This window comes from Panthera tigris, chromosome F3 (assembly GCF_018350195.1).
Source record: "Panthera tigris isolate Pti1 chromosome F3, P.tigris_Pti1_mat1.1, whole genome shotgun sequence".
NCBI classification, from domain to species: Eukaryota; Metazoa; Chordata; class Mammalia; order Carnivora; family Felidae; genus Panthera; species Panthera tigris.
In genome coordinates this window covers 35798132-35825181 of record NC_056678.1, presented here as the reverse complement: position 1 = coordinate 35825181, position 27050 = coordinate 35798132, and the positions used below count along the sequence as shown (strand labels likewise).

The following is a 27050-nucleotide window of genomic DNA, read 5'->3' as shown; positions in this document are numbered from 1 at the left end:
AGAATCTGGGGCAGGGTCATGTTTTAAAACAGTAATAGTAGAAGAAGCAATCAAAATTTTACTATTAAGAATACCTACTTGGCCAAGTTAACTGGTAACTTGGCCAAGGTAACTGGTTACCTACTGGTAAGTTAACTGGTTAAAGTATAGCCCCTTTTTTGGGATGGCTGGCTGGCTCAGACAGTGGAGCAAGCGACTCTTGGTTTCAGGGTCGTGAGTTCAAGCCCCACATTGGGCATGGAGCTTACTTTGAAGAAATAAATAAAACATTTTTTAAAAGTATACCCCCTTTTTAATTGTTATATACATGGCTTTCTTGGTGACATCAATCCTACCTGAATATCAACATGATTTGGGGGATTAGACAGCAAAATGGGAATAGCATAAATCCTATGGAAAAATAGTCTTAACATTGACACCAAGGCAAATCATAATCAAACATAGCTTAGAAGGAATGAGGTAAAAAAAAAAAAAAAAGACAAGTTATGTACAGAGGAACAAAGATAAAAATGATAGCAGATCACTCATTGTAAAGAGTGCAAGCGAAAAGACAGCAGAGCATTATCTTTAAAGTACTGAAAGCAAAAAAAGTATGCGTCAATCTAGAATTCTGTACTCAGTGAAAATATTTTTCAAAACAGAGGTAAAATAAAGCTTTTTTCAAAAATGCAAAAGTTAGAAGAATTTATTGCCAGAAGACCTGCATTACAAGAACTGTTAAAGTCTTTCAGGCAGGAGAAAAATGATACCAGATGGAAATCTGAATGTACACAAAGAAATAAAGAGCAATGGAAATGGTACTACATAAATAAATGTATCAGATTATTTTTTTAAGACTCTCTTTAAACAATAACTATTTACAAAATAGCAAAGATGTTATTTTAGAGTTCATTACATCAGTGCAGGTAAAACATGACAATAATCACATAAAGGCTGGGAAGGGAGAAACAAAGTTTGCTACTGTATGGTTTTATAGTTTACATGAAGTGATATAATATGATCTGAAGGAAGCATGTAATAACTCAAAGAGGTATGCTAAAATCTAGGCAACAACTAACATAAGAAAACAAAGATTTACACGTAATAAGTCAACAAAGAAGATAAAATGGAATAATAATAATAAACTCAATGAAATCAAAAGGAGGCAGAAAAAGAGGGGGGAAGCATTAACAAACAGATGGTACAAATAGAAAACAAATAGCTGAAGGGTAGACTTATACCTAACCATATCAATAATCACATGAAACGTAAATGGTCTAAATACCCCAGTTAAAAGGGAGTACTCATCAGATTGGATTTAAAACAAACAAACAAGGGGCGCCTGGGTGGCTCAGTCGTTGAGCGTCTGACTTCGGCTCAGGTCACTATCTCGCAGTCCGTGAGTTCAAGCCCCGCGTCGGGCTCTGTGCTGACTGCTCAGAGCCTGGAGCTTGTTTGAGATTCTGTGTCTCCCTCTCTCTCTGACCCTCCCCCGTTCGTGCTTTGTCTCTCTCTGTCTCAAAAATAAATAAACGTTAAAAAAAATTAAAACAAACACCAACCATATGCTGTCCACAAGGAACATACAAATAGGTTAAGTGTAAAAAAATGTGGAAAAAGATATACTGTACTAATACTAGTCAAAAGTAAATTGGAGATCACATACATACACACACACATGCATATGTTTTCTGACCACAATGGAATTAAATTAGAAATCAGTAAGAAAAAGACATCTGAAGAATCCACAAATATTTGGAAAGTAAATAATGTACTTCTAAAACAACAACAACAACAAAACCCTGGATCAAAGAAGAAATCAAAAGAGGGATTAGAAAGTGTTTTGAACTGAATGAATACAAAAATACCACATGTCAGAATTTGTGGAATGCTAATAAAACAATACTTAGGGTGAAATTTATAGCACCAAGTGATTATTTGAAGAGAATTTCATCAATTTACTAAAGGCCACCTATGAAAAACCTACAGCTAACATTATACTTAATGAAAAAAGACTGAATACTTTCTCCCCAGTATCAGAAACAATACAAGGATATTCCTTCTCACCACACGTCTTTAACATTGTATTTGAGATCCTAGTCATTGCAATAAGGCAAAAACATAAATAAAATAAGGCATCCAGATTGGAAAGGAAGAAGTAAAACTGTCTTTATTCATAGCCTACATAGACAATTCTATAGAATCTACAAAAAGGCTATGGAACTAGTAGGTGAGTCAAGCAAGACTGCAGAACACAAGATTAATACACAAAAAAAATGTGTTTCTAAATGTACAAAAATCAATTGTGTTTCTGTATACCAGGAATGAACAATCAGAAATTGAAGTTGAAAACTGCAATTTACAATAGCATAAAAACGTGAAATACCAAAGTTTAAATTTGACAAAAGATATGAAAAGCTACAGTGAAAACTAGAAAGCAGACCTAAATAAATGGAAAGATGTACCTTGTTTGTGGATCAGAAGACTCAGTGTTATTAATATAGCAGTTCTCCCCAAATTGATCTATAGATTCAACAAATATTAACCAAAATTCCAGTAGATACTTTTTATAGAAATTGACAAGCTGATTTATGAAATTCAGGGACACTTGGGTAGCTCAGTCGGTTAAGCATTCGTCTTCAGCTCAGGTCATGATCTCACAGTTCGTGGGTTCAAGCCCCGCGTCAGGCTCTGTGCTCACAGCTCGGAGCTTAGAGCCTGCTTCAGATTCTGTGTCTCCCTCTCTCTCTGCCCCTCCCCCACTCATGTACTGTCTGTATTTCTCAAAAATGAATAAGCATTTAAAATATTTTTTAAAAAAATAAAATTAAAATTAAATTTATGAAATTCAAAGGACTAAGAGTAACTGAAATGGCTTTGAAAAAAAATAAATGTAGACGACTAACATAACCTGACTTCAAGACATATCATAAAGCTATAGTAATCAAGACAGTGTGTAAAGATAAACAGATCAATGAGACAGACTAAGGAGTCTAGAAATACATCTATATACATATGGATAACTGATTTTCGACAAAGACGTAAAGTCTTTTCGTGAAGAAGGGATAGTCTTTTCAGCAAATGGGGCTGTAATAATTAGACGTCCATTGTTTTTTCAGGGGGTGGGGAGGAGCACCTGGGTGGCTCAATTGGTTAAGCGTCCAAATCTTGATTTCGGCTCAGGTCATGATCTCACGATTGGTGAGTTCAAGCCCCACATCACTGTCAGTGCAGAGCCTCCTTGGGTTCTCTGTCTCCCTATTTTTCTGTCCCTCCCCTGCTCACTCTCTATCTCTCTCTCTCCAAAATAAATAAACATTTTGAATAAATAAATAAATAATAAATTTTGTTCCCTACTACACATCATACACAAAAATGGATCATAAATTTAAGTATACAACTTAAAATTATAAAACTTCTAGAAGAAAACATAGGAGAAAGCCTTTGTGATTTTGGCTTAACCAAGATCCCATAGATACGATGCCAAGAGCACAGTCCATAAAAAGAATAAGTTGATAAATAGGACTTTGCCAAAATTAAAAACTTCTGCTTTTCAGAAGTCACTTCTAATAAGAGAATGAATGTAAAGACCAGCCACAGAACGGGAGGTAATATTTGCAAAGCTCATATCTAATAAAAGACTTGTATCCAGAAAACATAAAGTGCCCCCTAAATTTTATATTAAGAAACAAACAATTTGTGCTGGCTTCGGAAGCACATATCCTAAAATTGGAACAATACAGAGAAGATCAGCATGGCCCTTGCACAAGGGTAACATGCAAATCTGTGAAGTGTCCCATTTTTGGTTTTTTTTTTTATGCCATGACCTCACAGGGCAATAAAGGGTTCACAGTAAAAGAGAAAAACAGAAATTGTGGTTTATATACACAATGGAATACTACTTGGCAACGAGAAAGAATGAAATATGGCCTTTTGTAGCAACGTGGATGGAACTGGAGAGTGTGATGCTAAGTGAAATAAGCCATACAGAGAAAGACAGATACCACACGTTTTCACTCTTATGTGGATCCTGAGAAACTTAACAGAAGACCATGGGGGAGGGGAAGGGAAAAAAAAAGTTAGAGAGGGAGGGAACCAAACCATAAGAAACTGTTAAAAAACTGAGAATAAACTGAGGGTTGATGAGGGGGTGGGAGGGAGGGGAGGGTGGGTGATGGACACTGAGGAGGGCACCTGTTGGGATGAGCACTGGGTGTTGTATGGAAACCAGTTTGACGATAAATTTCATACTTAAAAAAAGAAAGAAAGAAAAACTGGGGGCGCCTGGGTGACTCAGTCCCTTAAGTGTCCCACTTTTGATATCAGCTTCAGGTCATGATTTCACAGGTGTGAAATTGAGCCCGGCATCGGGCTCGGTGTTGAGCTCTCTCTCTCTCTCTCTCTCAAAATAAATAAATAAACATTTCTAAAAAATAAAATCTTTAAAAAAAACAGAAAAGAAACAATTCAATTTAAAAACAGAGCATAAAATTTGAACATATTCTTCACCAAAAATTCTTTAAAAACTAAACAGACATCTACAACATGATCCAACCATTTTCCCAAGAGAAAAGAAAGCATATATGTCCATACATACAATACAATTAATTACAATGAAAATTGCCGTTTCTCAGTTGCAATAGGCCCAATAAGGGGCTCAGTAGTGCTTTCACTCCATGTGGCATCAGCTGGGGTGGCTTGAAGGACAGCTGGGGACAGGCACAGTGAGGGTCCTCTGACACAAACTCATGAAGTACAAACTCTGAGGGTCTCGTAATCTTGCCTCATTTCATCCTGCCTCCCTCCGCCCCACCCTACTTCCAAGCTCTACCCATGTTGATCAACAGGTATTTCCCAGACTTACCATTCTCAGGCATCTCCAGGTCTCGGTCTAACATGGTTTTTTCTTCTCTCTCCTTGACTAACTCCTATGCATCCTTGAAGACTCTGTCAAGGTGTCACCTCCCCCAGGAAGCCTCCTCTGATACCCCCTATCCCCACACACTTCAGTTTGCATTAAGTAACCCTCCATTATATTCCCACAGCATGTGTTTCCCTTCTTTAAAGCACTTCTCCCTCTGTGATGGATTATTCCTTTTATTTCCCTGTCTGTCCCACTAGACTCTCCACTCTTTAAGAGAAGAAACTTGTCTTCTCAGTGTGTGGGATATGGTAAATGCTCAGTATGCTGAATCAGTGAAGGATGTGACTATAAAAAAGATTCTGTAAATGAAAATGGTGTCAAAATACCAGATTAGCAGCAGGGCCCAGCACCTGTAAAAGGCCTCAGTGAAGCAGGTTCTCCTGGACCCAAGATGAGTTGAGTTCAAGTGTATAAAGCATTCTTGAGCAGTGCCTCATGTGCAGTAAGCAGGTCTTCTTTTTTTTTTTTTTAATTTTTTTTCAACGTTTTTTTTTTTTTTTTTAATTTATTTTTGGGACAGAGAGAGACAGAGCATGAACGGGGGAGGGTCAGAGAGAGAGGGAGACACAGAATCGGAAACAGGCTCCAGGCTCCGAGCCATCAGCCCAGAGCCTGACGCGGGGCTCGAACTCACAGACCGCGAGATCGTGACCTGGCTGAAGTCGGACGCTTAACCGACTGCGCCACCCAGGCGCCCCAGTAAGCAGGTCTTCAGAGGAAGAGCTGACCTTGTTAAAAATTCTTTCTGCTCCTCCATTAAGCGTTTCCCTAGAATGAGACCTTGAGTGAGTGACTTCAGCACCTTTCCACCTGTTACTCTTCCTCCTCAGGCTCTGGGAGTTCCCTGAGGTTAGAATTCCCGAAAGAGGAATCCTCTGGAAGAGGAAGTATTCAAGGCTTACAGTCTGGGTGTGTCTTTCTCTTGGCAAAAGCATAGTCCCTGTGCCAGTGCCGTTGGCTTCTTTCTCCTACTGGCTTCCATTGCAACAGGTGGATGCGGGCATTGCCACCTGCCAGGTGTTTCTGAGCTTCCCCAGGCCTGGCAGCGCTGAGGAGAGGCAGATGCGAGTCAGTGACACCTGTCCCTGGTATCTGCCACCCTGGAATCAGCACCCACCTTCTCTTTGGGTCATTGGGGTGCAGTGGACCCTCTGGAATGAAAGCCAGTTACCCCTGGGGAGAAGGCTTGGTCTGCGCCTCACTTTGGAGGAAGTGCCAGGTTCTTCAAGTTTCCTCAGGCCTGACTCTTGCCCTGCCTTTCTGGGGTGACCGAGTGCTGAAAAGTCCCAGATTCCTCCTCATACCATTCCTGCCCCACCCTCCCAGGAATTTGGGGAAACTTGAGCATGGCAGTTTTAGCCTGAAATGTGATTAATATTTGGTGTTGGGAAAGCCAGAATTCCGAGCTAAGCTTGAAATTTTGGGGATGAGGGGAGGAAAGGGGAATTTCCAAGATGGCCCTGACAGGAATGAGGGCAGGGTCCTGGGTAAGAAGCTTGAGCGCAGAGAGGGGGTCTGAGAAGGGTTGATGGGGAAACACCCCAGGATAGAAGGGCTGAGAAGGAAGGCATGTGAGAATGGCAGACATAGGGTCTTAAAGAACCATGCTAGGGGCAAAGATAGAGGGAGACTACTGAAGAGGGATGCTAGAGTCTGGTGGGTGATCTGGAGGAAAGAATGGAATTTGGTACTTCTGTCCTGTGTTTTCAGGTCAACCTCACTTTCTCAGGAGCTCTTCTCTGATCACACAGGGTCTCCCAGGGCAACACTGTTCTAATCCTCACCCCACGCCAGAGTCAGACTCTGTGGGTGCAGACCCCAGCTTTTCCATGACTAGCTCTATGGCCCTTGTCCAAATATTTAAGCTCTTTTCCCCTAAATTCCCTCAATCTGTGTAATGTGGCCGAGAATGGTATCTCCTCACAGGGCTATAAAGAGGAAATAAAACAATACATTGAAAGTGTTTAGCTCAGAGGTCAGCTCTTGAGTGGTAAGGGCAACGTGATGGCAATGACTGGTTAGCCATCTGTTTCTTCTACCACTGAGAGGCCTGTGGGGAGCCAGGGCTGCGTGTGTTGTCTGCTACCTTGTCCTCAGAACCTAGCACAGTGCCTGGCATGTGACAGGGGCCCAGTGGGTATTTGCTGAATGACTGCATAAGTGACTAAGGTGAGCTCAGGTTAGGGCCCTTGTGGGGGTTGGGGCACAGGGTTATAGGTCACTGTGTGTACCCTCCATTTTTCTCTCGGTGACCCCAAGTTAAAACAAAAACAACAGACATCGAGGTTATTCCTGGATAGAAGGCCTGTGAGCAACCACTTTTCTTTCCTTCTTTTTCTCTGTTGTCTCCACAATTTTTCCCTAGCAGAGCAAGGATTATTTTTCTAATGGTTAAAAAAGAGAAAATGCTCGTAGAGCTTTGTTTCCAGTAGAGCAGAATGTCTTCCCCCTCCTCTCCCGTCCCCTTTCCCCACCCTCACCGGCCCACACTGGTAAGGACGCTTGTTTTTTTAAAAACTCATGTTAAGGGACACCTGGGTGGCTCAATCAGTGAGGCGTCTGACTTCAGCTCAGCTCATGTCAGAATCTCGAGATTCGTGAGTTTGAGCCCCACGTGGGGCTCTGTGCTGAGAGCTCAGAGCCTGGAGGCTGCTTCAGATTCTGTGCCTCCCTCTCTCTCTGCCCCTCCCCTGCTCATAACCTCTCTCTCTTAAAATAAAATAAAATAAAATAAAATAAAATAAAATAAAATAAGATAAGATAAGATAAAATAAAATAAAATAAAAACTCATGTTAATAAAATCCTGAAGGTGGTACAAAAAAGAAAAAGAGGGTGAGAGAGAGAGAGAGAGAGAGAGAGAGAGAGAGAATGCTGTTAAACAAACCTAACACTGAACAAGATCTGGAAGGGACAAGATGGAGAAGCGACTGAAGGAAACACGTGGGTAGGTAATTCGGGGAATGGATCCTGTTTCTGCACTCCTGCCCATCACCCTCTCAGCCCCCCAGTGCCCCTTGGAGGTCTCACTAGCTGCTTCCTAACAAGGGAATTCTCAAAGCACAAAGCCATGGGGATGAGGCTCCTGCTTTTCTTAAGAAGGATCTGACTGAAGCAGGATCTGACTGTAAAAGGATCTTTGTGGGGGCACCTGGGTGACTCTGTCGGTTAAAAGTCCAACTCCTGATCTCGGCTCAGGTCATGTTCTCATGGTTCGTGAGTTCAAGCCCCACATTGGACTTTGTACGGACATCGTGGAGCCTACTTGGGATTCTCTCTCTCTCTCTCTCTCTCTCTCTCTCTCTCTTTTTCTCTCTCTCTTTCTCTCTCTCTCTCCCTCCTTCCCCTGCTCATGCTCTCTCTCTCTCAAAATAAAAAAACTTAAAAAAATAAATAAAAGAATCTCCATGTGTTTAGAGGGAAAGAGTATTTTCAGCCCTAAATCTTGTGGTGCTCAGCAAGGAGCATGAACATGTGTGGCGAGGAGTGAAATGTCTCCTGGTGCCCACCAGGACACTGCCACTTGGTGGCCATAGAGTATTAGTCTCCAGAGACCCGGCACCCAGGCTGGGGGAAGCACTAGGGGCTGCCTGTGGGGGAAGGAAGGAGAGTGGTCTGGAGGGAAGGCACCTGGGCTAAGAGTTGGGGTGCTCATGTTGGAGGGCTGGCTCTACGTGGCTGCATGACCCTCCAGTCACTGAGCCTCAGTTTCCCACCTGGAAAATGATGATGGGAACATCTTCCCTACTTTTGAGGAATCTGGAATATAAGCAATACCACATGTGAAAATGCTTTGGAGAGTGTGAAACGGTGACAGACTTCCGTTGGTGAAGGGGAAGGGTGTTGGTGGAGAAGCGCAAAGCATGGGCTCCCCTCAGGGAGTTACGCTCCTGTTGCTTGCATTTTGAAATTAGAAAGTGTCTATTGAGTTCCCCCCGTCAGCTAGGAGCGGCCCTATATATTATGTAGTTTCGTCCTCATTTGCCCCAAGTTCTAGATGAGAACACTGAGGCTAACAGAAGCCAGACTTATGGGACTTGCCCACAGTTGTACAGCGGGCAAGCCACAGAGCCAGGTCTCAAATCTGGCCTGTTTTTCTCAGTCTGACTCGGAGTGAGCAGTTTGTGTTGGTTTGCCCAGGACTTTTCCATCTTTCAGACTGAAAATTCCGTGTCCCAGGAAAAGTCTCAGTCCCAGGCAACGTGGGATGGTTGGTCAGTCCAAGTTCGGAGCTTATTCCATAATTCAGCATTGTTTGACTCCTGGTGGGGTTTTAGACCCATGGAAGCCAGAAATTATTCACCTGCTTCTTCCTGAGGGAGGGATGGTTCAAGTTCCCCACCTTGGGAAGACCCCTCTGCAGGTAGGACTAACATGAAGGAACTCAACCAAGAGGCCAAGTGGCGGCTCCCTCCCAGTATCGGACTTGTGTCTCTGTTTCTGTGACTTCCACCACAGAGCATGTTGTAGCTTGCTCTTAGATAAATAGGTAGAGAGAAAAGGCAATTCTTCCTTTCCAGATGAATGCCCCTCCCTGGGCACCTTGTCAACCCTTACACATGTATGCAGCACATGATTTGTAACACAGGGCAAGAATGGTCAATCCCATTTCTCCCAATGAGGAAAGGGAGGCACAGAGAGGTTCACTTGTCCAAAGTTACAGAGCCAACAACTGTCAAAATTAGACCCAAGCCACGTCTTTTAAGGTTTAAAATTTAGAGTGTATGGACTTCTGAATGTTCATAGGTGGACATCAGAAAGGTTGTATGTTCTGTACATTGGAGGGCTTCATTCCATATATTTCATGAACTTCTCAAAGGAACATAGCAGACATCTTGGATCTGTAGTCTGGGCATGATTAACTTTTTCTGTGCTTAAACATTGATGGTGCTACAAGCTTTAGGGATGGCAAGTTACTCTGACACTTACAATGTGCTTCAGTGTTATTGTGCTTCAAGTGCATTGGACAAAGCAATTAATTTTACTTGGATACAACTGGTTACATTGAATTTTTTTCTCTTCTTGTTTGATAATTCTTTAATATCTGTAAAATATCATGTTCACAATTATTTTCTTCCGGTACCACATTTGGTTTAATCTCCAAGATAGGTGCACACACCGAAAGAGAAAGAGCTATACAATTCAACTCTTCCATGGCGAAGGTTGCTTGTCTCTACATCTTCCCAGGGGCTGATTGTCATGGACACTGGGAGAGAATCATGTAAAGCCTTTGGGCCTGACCTCTCTGATTTTTCTACGTTAGGACTTTACCTAAGGGGCACCAAAGAAAAGTGTTTCTATGGAACGAATCCAGGAGCCCTTTCCTACTGGGCAACCCACTTAGTGGGCAAGCTCTTTGCATTAAACTCACCCTAACTTATAGGTGCCTGTGGGGAAACACGAAAAAACTCTGCAATCGTGTATGCTTTTGGAAGTTCCCATTAACTGCCATTCATTCCTTCACTCATTCAATAGACATTTATGCAGTATCTACTACGTGTTACGTTTTGGGTGCACAATAATGAACAAGACAGACAAGATCTCTGACATTATGGAATTTATACCCAAGCAAGAACTTGACCTCATGTCCTCTAACTGAAAGACTGATTTACCAAAGGAGAACCATCTAGTTGCTAGCTGGAATGCAGTCCTCTGATGAAGGAAACAGTGCTGAGAGGAGACCAAGCAGAAAAGAGTGAAGTGGGGGGCGGGGGGGGGGGCAAGAGGATTTCTGGAGGAATTGTAACATGCTTTAAATTTGAACTTGCAGCTGAAAATCCTAGCTCACTTCTAAGAGATACCAAAGGCTGGCTCCCACTCAACATGCCAAATGGAATGAATCCGTACCTGGAATATGGTGGAGGTTTAACCCAGCCACTGGAGATAATCCTCTAGGATTAGTAAGTTTAAGCAAAACCTCTGGCTTTCTGGATAGACCGGATCCTAAGAGTTGGGATAATACCACAACAGAGTGCTACTGGCTGGGGTCTTCGTGCCTGCCTGCTCTCCCACCTATATTCAGAGTATTTCAGATCCATCAGCCTGTTAACTTTGTTAACTTCATTAACTTTGTTGCTTATTAACTATAACTATGCAGTAAGCCAACAGCCACCAGACCAACCTCCTCCTCCCCTCAGGTCTCCTGAGAAGAAGCTCTCCCTAGGAACTCCCTGGCTCCCAGTGCCTGTGGGAACAGCTGTCTTCAGATGACATGGTTCATTTTACCAATGAGGGAAAAACCACATCCGATTTCTACAGAATCAGTTTCTGCTGACACGCCTGGATTTGTTGGTTGGGAAGGGTGCTCTCAAGCCGTATTGTATACCATTTGCTGTTCTGCTTTTCTTTGCTTGGAGGAAAGAGGTGCCTTTCTTTCTTTCTTTCTTCTTTCTTTGTAGGAAGTTTCTGTATTTGTAGGAAGAAGCCAGAAGTGATAAGTGATAAAGTTCATGTGAAGAAAAAGAGCACTGGACTGAGAGTTCAGAGATATGGGTCCCCAATCTACCACTTTTCAGCAGACAAGACACTTCTTTCTTCTCTGAGCCTCAGCTGTTTCCTCATCTGCAAATGAGAAGCCTGGACCAGATGCTTCTTCATGGTTGAGAGTGGGGGTGCTGCCTCAATGGCATTCAACTCCGCCACCTACTCCCCAGCTGCCCTTGGGCGAAGCACTTGTCAGGGATCAGCTTCCACAGCTAAAACAATAGACACACAAACATAGCATGGACCTCGTGGAACAGGTAGAACTTCAAAAGGGATAGTGCATATAGGTGCTTAATACCGTGCCCGGGGTGATAAATGTGCTTAATAGTTGTTAGCTACTCTTGTTAATCTAACTCCTTCAGTCTGTGAATTCTGAGTTTGGACCATGAGAAATGTAAGGTAATGCAATGAAAAGCACATCAAACATTTGAATCTGATACTATTCTTCTGGTTCTTCCTGGAGCAAATTGAGACAGAAGGGCCAGAGAGCAGGACTTTGCCTTCTCCCAATGGCTCATGCTTCCTTGGGTAGACTTTTGTGACAAGTTGCCTCAAAAGAAGTGCAATTGTGATATGTTTATACTGGTGGGATGGGGCAGGGAAGCAAGCATATTTATATGGGGTGCTGTACAAGAACTACATTTTTATCTTCTATTGTAGTTAGCTGATAGATCATTTCTAAAATGAAGAGTATGAAATAGCGATAAATGCGTGTCCTTTAGAATTATGGAGCTGTGTGGCAGAAAAGGAAGCTAAATGTTGACAGGTGTTGCCTACAGGGCATAGGAATAGAGGGTAGAGAGAGCTGGGGCAACTGTTTGCTGTTTTCATCACATATATGCCTTCTAAAATTATATACGCAGAAATCTTTGATTAAAAATTAAAATTAAATTCCAAATACAAATAAATGAAACGTATTATCTTAGAGTCTGTGGTCAGTGGGGATTTACTGCTTAGCTAAGGAAGTTTAAGCTTTGGATCTCTCCCTTACATGTGCTCCCTCCAAGTCTCTGGAAGAGTCTTAGCAATGTATCCACATGTCATATGGTCTTAGAAAATTCAAGAGAGGAAGGTATGTTAGCTGTAATCAGTTAAGATCAGTGTCCTTGTTCATTCTGACTTCCCCTCCTGGCAGGTGATGTTAGAGAAGCCACAGTATGTGGGAGATCTGGCTAAGGAGCAGTTGATTTGGGGATGCATTTGGCTTTTAGCGATATATATTTCCATGGCTTCTAATCACATCTGTGTGTGGTTAAAATTTTGCTAGCCATCCTGGTGTGAGAACAACACCCGGGACAGTCCTTCCACCCACAGTGTCGACTCTTGTTACTGGAAGTATGCAAGCAGTAGAAGAGAAACAAGGTTTGAGATGTATGGAGACAGAAGGAAGCATATTAAAAATTCTTCCGGCCATCAGACTGGAAGCCAAAGATTGGGTTTGCATTAAAATCAAGTCAACATAGAAATACTTATTCAATAATAAATATGATTAGAAATGAATCACATACTTTTTTATCTTCTGATGGGAACCTTGTAAAACAGAAATTATCAGAATTTTCATGTTTGTAGGGTACGAACCTGTCACATACGTCATGCATTCCACCTATCATCAACAAAAACCCGATTCTGGACAACCATATCAGAGGAAATACAGACGTATCTTTTTATTCTCTTCATAGAAAATAACACTCAAAAAAAAATCATTGTTGGGGCGCCTGGATGGTTCAGTCAGTTGAGGGTTAGACTTTGGCTCAGATCATGATCTCACAGTTCGTGAGTTCAAGTCCTGCATTGGGCTCACTGCTATCAGTGCAGAGCCTGCTTTGGATCCTCTGTCCTCCTCTCACTCTGTCCCTTCCCCGCTTGCTTTCTCTCTCTCAAAAATAAATAAAAGCATCAAAAAAATATTATTTCCAGAGAAGAAGCAAACAAAGAGATGTTACATAGTTAATTTATAAAACTGTTCAGTTATCTTCCTGGATTTCTTCGTATGTGGTACTTGTCAGGTTTTAAAATTTGTAATTTGTTTTTTCTTTTGTCATTCTTTTTTTTTAATTTTTAACGTTTATTTATTTATTTATTTATTTAACGTTTATTTATTTTTGAGACAGAGAGAGACAGAGCATGAACAGGGGAGGATCAGAGAGAGAGGGAGACACAGAATCCGAAACAGGCTCCGGGCTCTGAGCTGTCAGCACAGAGCCCGACGCGGGGCGCGAACCCACGGACCGCGAGATCATGACCTGAGCCGAAGTCGGACGCCCAACCGACTGAGCCACCCAGGCGCCCCAATGTTTATTTATTTTTGAGGGACAGAGAGAGAGAGCGCGCAAGCAGGGGAGGGGCAGGGAAAGCAGGAGACACAGAATCCAAAGCAGGATCCAGGCTCTGAGCTGTCAGCGCAGAGCCTGATGCAGGGCTTGAACTCGTTAACTGCAAGATCATGACCTGAGCTGAAGTTGGATGCTCAACTGAGTCACCCAGGCGCCCCTCTTTTATCATTCTAAATAAAGATTCACTTTCGTCTCAGTTTTTTACTTTTATTTTAAAGTTTCGTTTCTTCAGAAGTACTCTCCCTCCCTGATCGTATGAGCTATAGGCCTCATACAAACTGGGTCTGGCCCTGGCCGGGGTAGATCATCTATCTATCGAGGGTTCAGTGTAAGGTTGCCAGATTTAGCAAATAAAAATACAGGAGCCCAGTTAACTGTGAATTTCAGACGGAAAAGCACCGAAATGTGTTTATCTGAAATTCGAAGTTAACTCGGCATCTGGTACCCATTCAGTGGGAATACGAAAGAAAGAGGAATCAACTCAACCAGGGTGGAGGTAGGCAGGGTGGAGGAGAGAAGGGGGCAGAGGGAAAGGAAGAAGGGGGAGACTTCACACAGGAAGTCACCCAGAGTTAAGTCTTGAAAGCTGGATAGCATTTGCAAAGCAGAAAAGCAAGGGGAGTGCTTTCTAGGTGAAAGGAGTCAGTGAGGTGTCTGGGGTTCTCAAGAGAGATGAGGTTGGAAATGTGGACAAGGTCCTGATTGTGATAGTTCTAAAGTTCTATGGAGAGAGGCTTACCCTTTATCCTGGTGGCCCATGGGAGGCATGCTGGAAGTTTTAGACTGAGCAGCACCAAGACTGGGTTTGCATTTTAGAAAATCTGGCTGCCTAGGAGATGATGGGTTGTTGGGAATGAGACCAGATCAGTGATCCAGGAAAGGAATGGGGAGGCAATGCTTGGACTCTTTCCATCACCCATCCTTGGTTTCTCCTCTCCAGTCTCTGTAGAGGTTGTTTCATGCCATTTGACCCATAGAATCCATTAGGCATAAGGTGGCTCTAGATCAGCAGGACTTGACTGAGAGCCCTGCAGGTGAAAAAGAAGGCGTGGCCAGGTGTTTGTAGCATAGGTGCCCAATTTGTCCTTCCTTCCCCCACTAGGCAGGATCAGCCAGTTCAAATTTCCTTAGGTCATGGACTTCCTAGGAGAAGGCAAGTCTGTACAGCTTGCCTTGGGAGAGTTACATCACCTCCCCTGCTAAACAAGCTTGAGGTTCCCCATAGCTTTGTGTTCTATTCCACTCCACCTGCTATTAAAATGAGAGGGCAGCGTGGGGTTAGAAAGGGCACTGAGCTAGAAGCCAAGAGATGGAGGTTTGGGGACAGAGGGACACTTCCTTGGCATGTGGCAGGAGGGCTGGTTCATGCTTCCATTTGTTCATGGCTATAATGGGAATGCTGAGCTGGGTGCTCTCTGCGTTTCTCACTCTTCTTTCTCTATCCCAAACAAAGGAGAACATTTTTAGGTTTAAAGTCCCCAAGAACTGGGAGATTTATCCTTTTTTTGCTTTATCTTCAAAGCTATATACAAATCCCAAATGTACCCTTACAATCCAAATGTATTTATCAACACATTTAAGCATTTATATTCTTTCTGTGTTTAAGTTCTTATTTACTTCCCAGATGGAATATCTATTCATCAACATCAACATTTCTTTCTTTGGCAGATCATTTCTCTATCATTCTTTCTAGTGTTGTAAAGTCCTCACAACGATATGCACAAAGTTATTCATACAGACCTAATCCATTTTGTCCAGATCACTCAGTAGGGCCACACAACACCATGGAGCCTCACTGCCATAAAAGGCAATGGGCATGGTGCCCTCTGGAGTTGTGCAATGCTTGGCTCATTTTTTGTCTGAGCTCCAGGACTTAGCACTCAGAGGAGTGGGCTGACTGCACTCTTTTATGGAGAAGAAATCGCCCTTGCACTACCATGAATGGTTCATGATGTTGGAGTGGATAGTGGGTAGGGACGGGGGATTGGAAGGCATGAGAGAGCTGTGCCCAGCACATGTCAAACTCAGAACATTGTCCATTCTGGCTCAAAAGCCTTCCTTCACATGCTTTCTGCTTCCCCATGTACCAAATGGAAAATGGAGCTCTGGTATTCTAATGGTTGAGTCAACTGGTTCTAGAAGACCCAATTCTAAGGCTAGACATAGCTCTAGATTTATGGATCAAATCTATAATTTGACTGCTGTCCTGGAAGGGATACCATTCCATTTCAATCTATATTCTTACTTTTTATATTAACTGTTAGGCAGCAAGGCTTAGGATGGAGGAAAATAATTTCTTCTTGTCCCTCTTCACTCCAAGTTTAGGGGCTCAAAAAGGGATTGTAAAATTAAAAGGCAAAGTTATCATTTTTTAATCTCCTATTATGTACCAGACCCTGTGCTAAGAGCTTATATATTTAATCACTCAATCTCCACACCCTGCCCACATGGTGAGTATTTAGTAGGCACAATTAACACCACTTTGCAGATGCATACACAGAGGCACAGAGATGAGCTGGCTTGCCTTCATTCTGACATTCAGCCTAAGCCAGGCTGCCTGCAGAGCAATGGTCCTAGCTGCTATGATAACGCTGTGTGCCGGAGGGGAGCTATAAACATATCACATATTTTTCCTTCCTTTGCAAGTTTCCTGATATGACATCTCTGCCCTGAAATGTAAGCTGGGTCAGGACATTCAGTCTGAGCACAAGGGGATGAATACAGGGTGAGAGCCAGCACGGACAGTTTTGCAATCATCTAGAAGCTGGGTCACCATCTGTGAGCTATGAACCAGGCAGCTCAGGCTGTGCTGGGAAAACAGCACCCACCTTCCTGTCCACCCCTTCTGTGGGGAAGCAGGGATGTGGGGGTGGGGGCGCAGAGCTCTAGACTCAGAAGAGCTTCTTTCTCCCTGTCGGAAGGAACAGAGAGAAACCTATTAACTCCCAATGAAGGTGTCTTCTCCTTTTCCAGGCACCTGGCACACAGCATCAGAATAAATAATATTTATTGAGGACTTACCATAGATCAAGTCCATTAGCTCATTTAGATCCTCATAGTTTATGTTAACTATTTTATTGAGCTTCAGAAAAGTCTCAACTGGCTTGTCTAGTGTCCAACAGAGAAGAGGGAAAGTCAGGACTTAAATCTAGAGCCACACTGTGGCCACATAAATCTGCAGCCACACTGTGGCCACAAGAATCCACTGTTTCTTACAGCACATATTATTTCATTGAGTCCAAGATGTTGGACAACAAGATTTTTAGCCCCCAGAACTCCTTTCCCTTGCTCTTACCCCATAAAAAGTCCCCAGGCTTCCCTGTCCCTCTTTCTTCTCCGCCAGGGAGTCTTTCTTTTCTGCCAGTGATCTGCCCATCACTCCCCAGTCTGCTACATGCAAGGTCTGCTCCAGCCCATTGTCCAAGGAGCCCAGTGGGTCTCTTATAATTGCACCCCATCCTAGAATCGCTTCATTTGGTAGAAACAAGTTCTGCTCAGTTTGGGATTTCATGTTTGGGGAGGGAACTTTTTATATCTCTTCTTTCCCTCACCATCACTTCAAACCCTGGTCCTTGGAGAAGTCATGGTGTAGAGTGTGTACAAATAAAGTGATTTAGATGGGGGCTCTTCTCTTCCAAGGGCAAGGACTCTAGGCTCTGTTCTTGACCCTGCCCTTGGCCGCTCAGCCCCTCTACGTCCTAGCTTCATTTTCTCCCCCCTGCACGAATCAAAATGAAGCAGCTCTCCAAGGGAAATGACAAAGAGGGAAGAGGTAATGTCCAAATACACGGTTGCATTTCCGAGGGGAAGAAAATGTTTCTCATAAAGTTAAACAAAATAACGCAGGCAGAGCACTTAGCTAGCGTCTAGCACAAGGAGGTGCTCAACAGCTGTACGAGGCATCTGGCAGATGGAGTGAGCCAGGACCAGGGGCACCTGTAGAGTCTCCTGAGACTGACTGCTGTCAGGGTGTGGCCATCAGGAGAGAACTTTCCTGAGTTTGCCTGCAGGGTACAGTTGGTGGTGTGCCACAGCAGTCAAGAAAGTGACCTAACTTGGATTTTTCTGCCTGGACACAGAATTGCAAGAAATTCTCATTTGCATGGAAATCGGGAGTTTATTCTTCCTAGAAGCCGCATGTCAAGACCCAGAAGAAAGAGGCATTTCTTAATAATGATTAATCAGCTATATCTCAAGGAAGCAAGAAAAGAGAACAATTAAGGAAATGAGATGCTAAGGAAACAAGGGAGAAAAAAAAAAACAATTTCCCAAGGGGGGGACCCACCCAGTAAACCTTGACAGCATTTCCTCGTATCCACCTGCATAAAAGTGACCGGCCCTTTCCAACTGGCAAAGAGCACCGAGACAGAAGACACAAGAGCAGCCTGGGAGCACCCACTGAGAGGTGAGGTTCCCCTGGGCCCTCACTGGAGGCTTTTAGCCAAACCGCCCTAGCCCTCGTCCCTCACTGCTGCAGTGAGGTGACCCGTTGTCATTGTGTCTGGCCTGTGACGTCCTAGGCCCTGGTATTTTGTGGGATGGGGAGGGCTACTCCGTGCAGAGGATAAACCTTCTGGTACCTTATTCTCAATAAGAAAAGATAGAGAATGGGGAAGAAGGAGGGCAGGAAGGAAGGGAAGGGGCAGGAAACTAATATTTACCTTTTGTTCTAGGAGCCTGTGCTGGGCACTTGATTTTTTTTTTTTTTTAAGACTTTGCAGTATTAAATAGCTTTTTAAATGTAAAGAGGTTCAGTGGGAGCCCATCGGAGAGGTGCTCCTGTCTGTCTGCTGTGAGCAGATCGGCTGGGATGTCTGGCCGAGGCCCCGACAGGATGGTGCTGTAAGTGGGATGGTGTGGTGGTGAGGACAGCTGGCTTGTCCTCCAGTCCTGACTCCACCACTGGTCGCTGGATGCCTATCTTGGGCAGCTTTCTTCAGTCCTCTGTCTCAGTTTCTTCTTGAACAGAATGCAGGCGGAGATAACCTGCCTCACAGGGTGGTTGTGAGCATGAGATAATTATGGAAAATGCTTGGCACAGTGCCCAGCACATGGGGCACGTACGAGAAACATCAGATACTACTGGGATGTGAGTCTGCCAAGATGTCTGGGATGGCCTAGGCAAGCTAAGGGAGGCATCTTTCTCCTCTGCACAACGGGGTTCAGGCATGGGGTGATCGGACAACGTTCCCCTGCTTCTGAGAGGTGCCTTGTCAGGAGAAAAACTGGGCTCTCCTCCTAGCCACTTGGCTTTCCAGAAGCATCCTAGTTGCCTTGAGAGGAGCTAGAGCTGCGGGGGACTCTACAGTCTTGCCGGCCAGTGGCGGGGGGCGGGGGGGGGGTCTCTTTTCCTGTTTTGCCAGAAGAGAGGCTAGAAAAAGAGGAATCCAGGCCTTTGGCCGATGCCTGCCCCTGGGTGAGGCCTCATCCGACACCCGTGCGCTCACGGGGAATGACCGAACGTGGAGTCGAGAAGACAGGAGGCCAAATGGTTTTCTAAACAGGACTTGCTGTCTCTTGGCCTTCTGGAGCCCAGGAATCCCAAGGGAGACTGGGGAGGGGCGGCGGGGCATGGGGGCCGCCAGAGGCTCGCACCCACGCACATGTGCTTCATAGCTGTGGCAGTGGGAGACAGGGCGAGGAGTTGGGTGCGGGGGCTCTGCGGTCCCCCCGGCTGGCGTCCTGTCTCCCGCCCTGCCACACGCGACGCTCATGCCGGCGCACACGCAGCTCCACGGAGCGCAGCGCGGGTCGAGTCACACGCCGCGTCCTGAGGCTCCCCTTTAAGACGAAGCCCTGGGCCGGTGCCGAGGAAGGTCAGGGAAAGAGAGTCCACAAGCTGGGCGATCACATCGTGTGCACTTTTCTCAGCGCGTCTGGGTGACACCGTGAAAGGGGTTTAAGGGCAGAGGCAGAGAGAAGGAGGAAGGCAGGGAGGGTGATGGGATGAGGAAAGACGGCACGTCCGAGCCTGGCCCTGCCGAGGGCTAGCTTAGCTGCGGACATGTCCCTCACAGCCCCTGGCTCGGTGGGTGACAGGGCGGGAGCCCCCAGTTTGGCCTCCTCTCTCGCTTCATGGTGGCCAATGGGTTGTTCTCCAGAAGAAGGTGACACCTTCAGAGATGGCTTCAAACGAATGATTTTAAGCGGATACACGTGGAGGGTTTATACTAAAAGGGTGTCGCCTATTTCGGGAGCAAACATAAAAAAACCAAATGTGCTTTTAGGGTTTCTCAGATCTGTTGCCTAATCCCTAGGGCGTATTACCAACCCTGTTTTTCCTATTTAATTTATTAAAAGCAATGCTTTTCAACACTGTTGACAAAATGAGCACGTTGAGTCATGATGGAGTGATATCCACACGAATCTACTCTCTGGGACTTGAGAGAGCACTGTCGTGTGCTTTCTGGGGTGAAGGTGGGGGCTCATTCAATTGATTCAAGAAAACCAGAGGAGGAGACACATGACCATGAACACCACAAGGCTGAGGTAGTGAGTCTTGTTTTCTTGGTTGCCATCTGGGTTGCCTTGCAAGGTCCAAGGGACAGCTCAGTCAAGGGTCTCTACTGCTTTCCACTCTCAGCTCGGCAGCTGACTTCCATCCTTTCCTGCAGGATATGAAGGCACAGCGTGTTTCCCTCTTGCTCGTGGCTGCTGTGCTCTTCCTGTGCTCAGTGCATGCCCGAGGTCTGAGAAGATGTCTGGTTTCCATGGACATGCGCCATGTAGTAGAGAGTTTCCAAGAAATCAAAAAAGCCATCGTGAGTATGGGCTCAGGGTGAAGGTGTGGGCAAGGGGGTGTATCTCAGCTTACATCTTAACTTGAAGAATGAGTTCTTTTTCATTATTTTTTGTGCCTCGGGCGGGGGGGGGGGGGACATGGAATATTCATTGCTCGTGTCTGTTCGTCTGTTTCTCTCCATAGCAAGCTAAGGACACCTTCCAAAATGTCACCATCCTGTCCACATCGGAGACCCTGCACAGAATTAAGGTATTGGCCCCAATCTGCTTTTCCCTGTATTGTTATTTTTATGGAGAAGTAGCTCCAGGCTGAGAAAGAAATCCCCACCCTGTTTTCTCTTGTCTAATCTCCTGTATTTAATACTCTAAATATTCCCGGTTGCTCACTTGCCAGCTGATGCGCTAGGGCACCCTTGTGTCTCAGGGACGTGGAAGCCTCGTAGGAGGGATCAAAGAAGGATTACTTACCTAGAGAGAGATTGGGGGTACCACACGCTCAGATGGGACAGGCTGTCTGTGGCTCAGGTGATTCTGGAAGGTTTCATGGGGGAGGTGAGAAAATGAGCAGTGACTTAAAAGATGAGTTGGCTGCGGGTCGGTGGAAAAGGGAGAAAGGAGTCTGGAGATCAGGGAGAATATGTGTGAGATCAGCGAATGTGTGTCAGGGGACGGTGAGGCAGCCAGGTTTGTGGCGTGAGGGACACGCAGGTGAATGAGGTGAATGGAAGAGGATGAGATGCACTAGAGTCATTTTACCAAGAACCTCAAAAGTCAGGCTGAGCGTCGACCTTGTAATAATGCAGGCAATAGGGAGTCACTGTGGGTTTTTGAGCTGAAGACTGTATGACCCCAAGACCTTTTAGAAAGACAGTCTGGTGATGTTCTTTACAATGGAGAATGTGAGGCAGGGGAGGCAGTAAGGAGATCAGCCCAACGGTCCAGATGAGAGGTCTTGAGGGTGTGTTAACAAAACAGTTGACTTATGAGGTGAGAATTCGCTTTACAGAAGGAGCCACTGGGAAGTGCCTTTAAAAATGAACTCCTCCAGGGACGCCTGGGTGGCTCAGTTGGTTAAGCGTCCAGCTCTTGATTTTGGCTCAGGTCGTGATCTCGTGGGATCGAGCCCCATGTCCTGCGCTGATTGTGCAGAACCTGCTTGGGGTTCTTTCTCTCTCCCTCTCTCTCTGTCCCTCCCCTGCTCATGGTGTCTCTATCAGAATAAATAAATAAACATTAAAAAAAAAAAAGAGCTCCTCCAGTCCTAGTAAGCATTCTAGAAAGATCCAGTTTTTTTCAGATATTTATCTCCCAGAGAAGGACAGATAGCTGCAATGAGTTACTCTTTTTTTTTTTTTTTTTTTTTGGCTTCTCTGAGTGAAATGGTTCTTCTAGGAAGTATTGGGCCTGACTTATTTGTAGTAAACAGATGTAGCCACTTACTAAATACTATTCCAGTCAACCGTATAAGAGACTCACAAGATATCCAAGCTGGAAGGGACCCAAAAGGCCACCTATTCCAAAACGAACACTTTCAAATGAGCAAATTGATAGATAACTTGGGCAAAAAAAATGACCAGTCGGTGGTTGAGCCAGTGGTTGAACCCCCAAGCTCTCTCTGTCTCCAGATTCTTTCTCTTCTCAAGGTCTAGAAATAGCCGATGTTGGCATAAGGAAAGGGGTCGATTGGGAGGCAGGTCTTTATCATGTTTTCTCCTTCTCTCCCTGGTCAAACAAAGGTGTGCAACGTTTTGCCCCTTTGGTTGAGGGAACCAGCAGGAGAGAAGGAGGAGAAGGGTTTTGCGTTGCAAGTAGAGCTTGTCGTCTAGGAAAAGCTGCTTGCGGGGCCAAGGAAGCTTTGTCGCTTTAATGCTAATGAAGATAGATGCACTGTTCCCGCTGCACACTCCTCCCTTCTCAGACTGAGCTACAAATCTCCTGCAGAGCAGCTCACTGACTGGAGGGCAGGGTGTAAATTGCTAGAAGAAAACTCAGCCTGGCCAGCTGCTCTGAGCTGTGTCCTAGGAATTCAACACCGTCACCCCCTCCCCCCGCCCCCTTAGAGAGATATGCACTCTGCCAGCTGCGGACCTGCCCAGATGTGCATTTCTGCAGCTGTCAGTTTCCATCCTTGCAAATCTAAGCTCCATTCAAATGATCCCTGCAGTTTAAAAAGAACAGACCTGTGGTGGGGTGGGAGGCATCTGGGTGGCTCAGTAGGTTGAGCATCCGACTTCGGCTCAGGTCATGATCTCATGGTTTGTGAGTTCAAGCCCCATGTCCGGCTCTGTGCTGACAGCTCCGAGCCCGGAGCCTGCTTCGGATTCTGTGTCTCCCTCATTCTCTGCCCCTCCCCGGCTCATGCTCTGTCTCTCCCTCTCTCAAAAATGAATAAACATTAAAAAAAAATTTTTAAAGGACAGATTGGGGTGGTGGGGGAAGCAGAACAGGATAAATGCAATGTCATTACAATGGTAGGAATGTGTGCCCAGTGCACACCCGGTGTGCAATAGCTATTGATAGTTATGTATATATATGTGTGTGTGTGTATGTGTGTGTGTGTGTATGTGTGTGTGTGTGTGTGTGTATTTATATACATGTTGATGGATGGGAGATGGAACAGAGGAGCAAACTGAAGCAGAACATAAGGAAGTACTTTTCCAGAAAGCTGCCCAGGCATGGATCCTCTCAAAAGGCAGGTGCCTAATTCTGTGGCTGGGCTCCATCACTTGTTACCGTACTTCCTGGCCATCAGAAAGAGGAGGTGAACCGCAATCTCTCCTCAGTGCCTTCGTCACAAGTAGCTTTGATGTGGTAAGAGGAGTGGGACGCTCTGAGACCGATAGGAATTTGAGAAACTTCACTTTTAGCTGTTTCATTCCTTGACGCCCCTACTCAAAAAGGTTGCTGTGGCCCTAAGACAGTAAGAGAAGAGGGCTTCTGGAGCTCTCTCTAATTTGTGTCTGTAGCCCTTAGATGTATGCTGTGTGACCAAGAACCTCCTGGCATTTTACGTGGACAAGGTATTCAAGGACCATCAGGAGCTGAACCCCCAAATCTTGAGAAAACTCAGCAGCATTGCCAACTTTTTCCTCTACATGCAGAAGGCTTTGCAGCCATGTGTGAGTTGCCACATCAGGGCCCGGAACATCTGTCCCCTGTCTGCCCCAGGACATGCTGGGCCCAGTCGGCTCTCTGAAATGGCTCTTGGACCAAAGGAAATCCCCTGCCCTATCATCCACGGGGAGAACTGTCCAGAATCTCTTCCTCAGGACTTTCTCCCTGCTGATACCCCATCAGACCCGGTTTCCTCACAGATAATCCTCCTGGGGTGACCACTTATATCAAAGTACTCTTCAAGTAGTCTCAGGGCTGGCTTGTGAGAGAGGCAGGCCCTCGAGTTCAGGCTTATCATAAGCATCTCCCTATCTCTGTAGTTTCTTTGTTTGGGACCCTTTGGGGTTTTCATACCAATTAACCTCTACATTGTTCCCTCCTATAGTCCATCCCCAAGGGTTACCTATAAATTCATTGTGATCTGTTAAAAACAAACACCAGAAATAAAACTAAACCCAAACGAACCAACGAAAACTTAGACCAGGAGAAATCCTGGGTTCCAGCGCTGTCCCTGCCAACGATCACCTGCAGTGACTTTGTGGCAAATCACCTCTCCTTTCTGTGCCTCGGATTCTAAAATTGTGAGAAGAAGTCATGACCCCTGCCGTACTTGCATTAAGATTCGTTTCATCAATTACTTCCTTAGCTAATCTGATAAATATTTAGGGCCTCCCCTGTGGGGTGTTGCATTCACGGAGTGGTGACCAGACGGATTTGGCGCCTACTTCCCTGGCCCTTCCCGTCAGGTGAGCTGTAAACCCAGAAAAAGAGCAAAAGCCCTGGCAAACACAGGGTGACTCTACAAACAGACTCTACTCCCCCTTACTGCTCCAACCTGAGTTTACCTACCGGACCCATGTTGGGGAGAAGGAGGAATGTCACCCAGCAGGCGGAAAGAGCGGGCTGGGTGGCAAGGTCCTCTGATGGGTCCTTCCTTCTCTCGATCACAGCAGGAGCAGAGGCAGTGCCACTGCAGGGAGGAAGCCACCAACGCCACCAGAATCATCCACGACAACTACGATCAGGTAAGGATGGGAGGGGGAGGACGCGGAAGGCGGAGGTGGAAGGTGGCACCCTGGCTGGGAGGGTGCCAACCCTTCGGCCCCCACTCCCCCCGTCGCTCATGGACTCAACAAGAGTTTATTGCCGGTCTTCCCCATCCTGTGTGTCAGCAGAGTGTGTTGGTCTTACCCCCTTTGCTGATTTGCTGGGCCCCCCCTTCTCTATCACGCCTCTACAATCTTCTTCTGACCTCACATATCAGAATTAACCTGCGTTCAGTTTTGAGGGAAAGCACACACTACCTCCGATGGGTGTGATCCACAGAGGGAACAAAGATCCCCAGCGAACCGTAAGCTGCGGTGCACAGAACATGTTACCTGCCAGGTGGCACTGTGGGAGGTGACTGCCGCCAGCACCCTGGGGGTGACAAAGAGCAGTGCTTCTCCCCTACGCGCAGACGTAGAATGCACATCTCATACAGAGGTAGAGGGTACAGCCTGTGCTCCTTACAGGCATCCTCCGGAGACTTTGTCAAAATCAAATACAGGTTCTGGCTTAGGAAGTCTGGAACGAGGCCTGAAATTCTGCATTTCAACCACCCTGCCAAATGATGCCAATGCTTTGAGTCAGAGCGAGAAGGCGAGAGGCCGTTCACAGCCTCCTCGTGGAGAGGCTCCATAGAATAATATTGTACAATGGCTAAGACTTTGTATTGTTCTTACCACGAGCCAGCTGTTGTTCCGATACAGTACAGGTATTAACACATGGGTTGCTCATAACCGTGCAGTGAGCCATTATCTACATTTGACAAATGAGGGAGCCGAGGCACAAACAGGTGAAGTAATTTGACGAATGTAACCACTGCAGCCAAGTGGTGGGTAGGACTCGATCCCGTGCTCCCTGGCTCCACAGGATATACTTTTGGATCTTACCATCTCCTTGCCGTCTGCTGGAAAGGGGCGGAATATGTCAGGAGACCCGAGTTCTAGTTCCCGTTCTGCGACCGACTGTCTGTGTGACGTTGGGGAGGACACTTGTCCTTAGGGGCTTTGGTGCCTTCGTAGGTCAGATGGGGACAACATGTTACCCTACCCACGGGAGAGCACCGCTGGGGTTGAGACTTCCTCAGGGAGAAGTAAGGCAAGCTGATGGGAAAAGGAAAACAAGCAAAAGAACTGGCCAGTAAGGCCTGTGTGTGTGTGTGTGTGTGTGTGTGTGTGTGTGTTTCTATGAAAAAAAAAAAACACAGGAAAAAGAAAAACAGAAGGCAAAGAATGAAGAGTTTTTCATTTTATTTATAAGTTGCTGACATGATGTAACCGCTTGTTTGGGGGAAACAATTTGGGTTGGCTGCTAGAAAAATAATTTGGGGTGTGAACGCTCTGCCAATATAATTGATGAATGAAAGGAAAGCCTCACGGGGCCTGGAACATGGGGAAAGCGTTGCCGACTACAAAGCCTAGAAAGGCAAGTTCTGACGATGATTTGCCTGGTTGCAGCTGGAGGTCCGATCAGCGGCCATTAAGTCTCTGGGAGAACTGGACGTCTTTCTGGCCTGGCTTGACAAGAATCATCAAGAAAATTCTGCTGCCTGAGGACCCACCTGGGAACCTGAAGGCCCAGGGAGGAGCGCGCCCCCCCACTGCCAGGCTTTCTGAGGGGAGGGAGAAGGGGGAAGACCCCGTTTTTATGCAGATGAGGGTGATTTTGAAAAGACCTCCCTTGAGCTTTCGAATTCTCTCCCCTGGGGCTGGGGTATTGCAGGGAAAAATCTAGGTTTCAAGGATCCGATTGCACTCGCCAGGCCCACCGGCTGGGCCCGGGGACTGCTGATCCCACCTGAAAGTAACCAAATGGTCTACTGTCATATTTATGATAAATAGGTCTGCCGAAACGTCCCGAGGGCCACCATGGAGGGGATGGGTCGGCTTCCCCCTAATTTATTGTGCAGTTGTTTTTCCCATGACTGTGATGGGAACAGAACGATACCTTGTAGTGCATATTGTACTGACCGGTTTTTCCTGAATAAACTCCGTCCTCTCTCAGTTAGTGGAAGTGTCTTCTCATTCATCGAGGGCCAGTCAAGGAAGCGTAGTGGTGAAGATTAGAAGTGAAAGAAGCCTTATGGGGCGCCTGGGTGGCTGGGTGGGTTCAGTGATGGCTCAGGTCACCATCTCCCAGTTCGCGAGTGCGAGCCCCGCATCTGGCTCTGTGTTGCTTGAGATTCGCTGTCTCCCTCTCTCTCCGCCCCTCCCTTGCTAGCTCTCTCTCTCTCCCTGTCTCTCAAAATGAAGAAATAAATACTTTTAAAAAAGTGAAAAGGCTCTTAAAGAATGCACATATGTGGGGAAACTGAGGCTAGAGAAGGCTAAGAATCACTGAGTCCCAAAGTGAGTCAGTGAAGAGATGGGCTCCACACTGGGTCTCTGAAGCCTCCATCCAGCACCTGTCCTCCCTCCACCGATGATCAAGGAGA

The 27050-nt window shown here is 45.7% G+C and overlaps 1 protein-coding gene and 1 non-coding gene across 3 annotated transcripts; both read left to right on the top strand.

The window, feature by feature from the left end:
• Positions 1-3678: 3678 nt before the first annotated feature.
• Positions 3679-3785, top strand: LOC122236085. The gene has a single exon (XR_006214284.1). It is a non-coding gene; the product is annotated as a U6 spliceosomal RNA (small nuclear RNA).
• A 14240-nt stretch (positions 3786-18025) lies between these two features.
• IL19 (interleukin 19) lies at positions 18026-26593 on the top strand. 2 transcript variants are annotated; one of them, XM_007096108.3, is made up of 6 exons: positions 18026-18122; positions 20332-20478; positions 20643-20708; positions 23425-23577; positions 24523-24597; positions 26074-26593. In XM_007096108.3, exons 2-6 carry the CDS (start codon positions 20335-20337, stop codon positions 26167-26169), a joined length of 534 nt encoding a protein of 177 aa, XP_007096170.2. In that variant the 5' UTR covers positions 18026-18122; positions 20332-20334; the 3' UTR covers positions 26170-26593. The 2 variants fall into 2 exon arrangements, with proteins under 2 accessions (XP_007096170.2, XP_042832507.1); XM_042976573.1 differs by lacking the exon at positions 18026-18122 and adding an exon at positions 19460-19533.
• The last annotated feature ends 457 nt before the right edge of the window (positions 26594-27050 follow it).

Excerpts from the sequence above, each read along its gene's own strand:
- IL19 (XM_007096108.3), top strand. The coding sequence starts at position 20,335 with ATGAAGGCACAGCGTGTTTCCCTCTTGCTCGTGGCTGCTGTGCTCTTC. Across the intron at positions 20,709-23,424 it reads AGACCCTGCACAGAATTAAG|CCCTTAGATGTATGCTGTGT; the intron begins GTATTGGCCCCA and ends TTGTGTCTGTAG. Across the intron at positions 24,598-26,073 it reads TCCACGACAACTACGATCAG|CTGGAGGTCCGATCAGCGGC; the intron begins GTAAGGATGGGA and ends GCCTGGTTGCAG.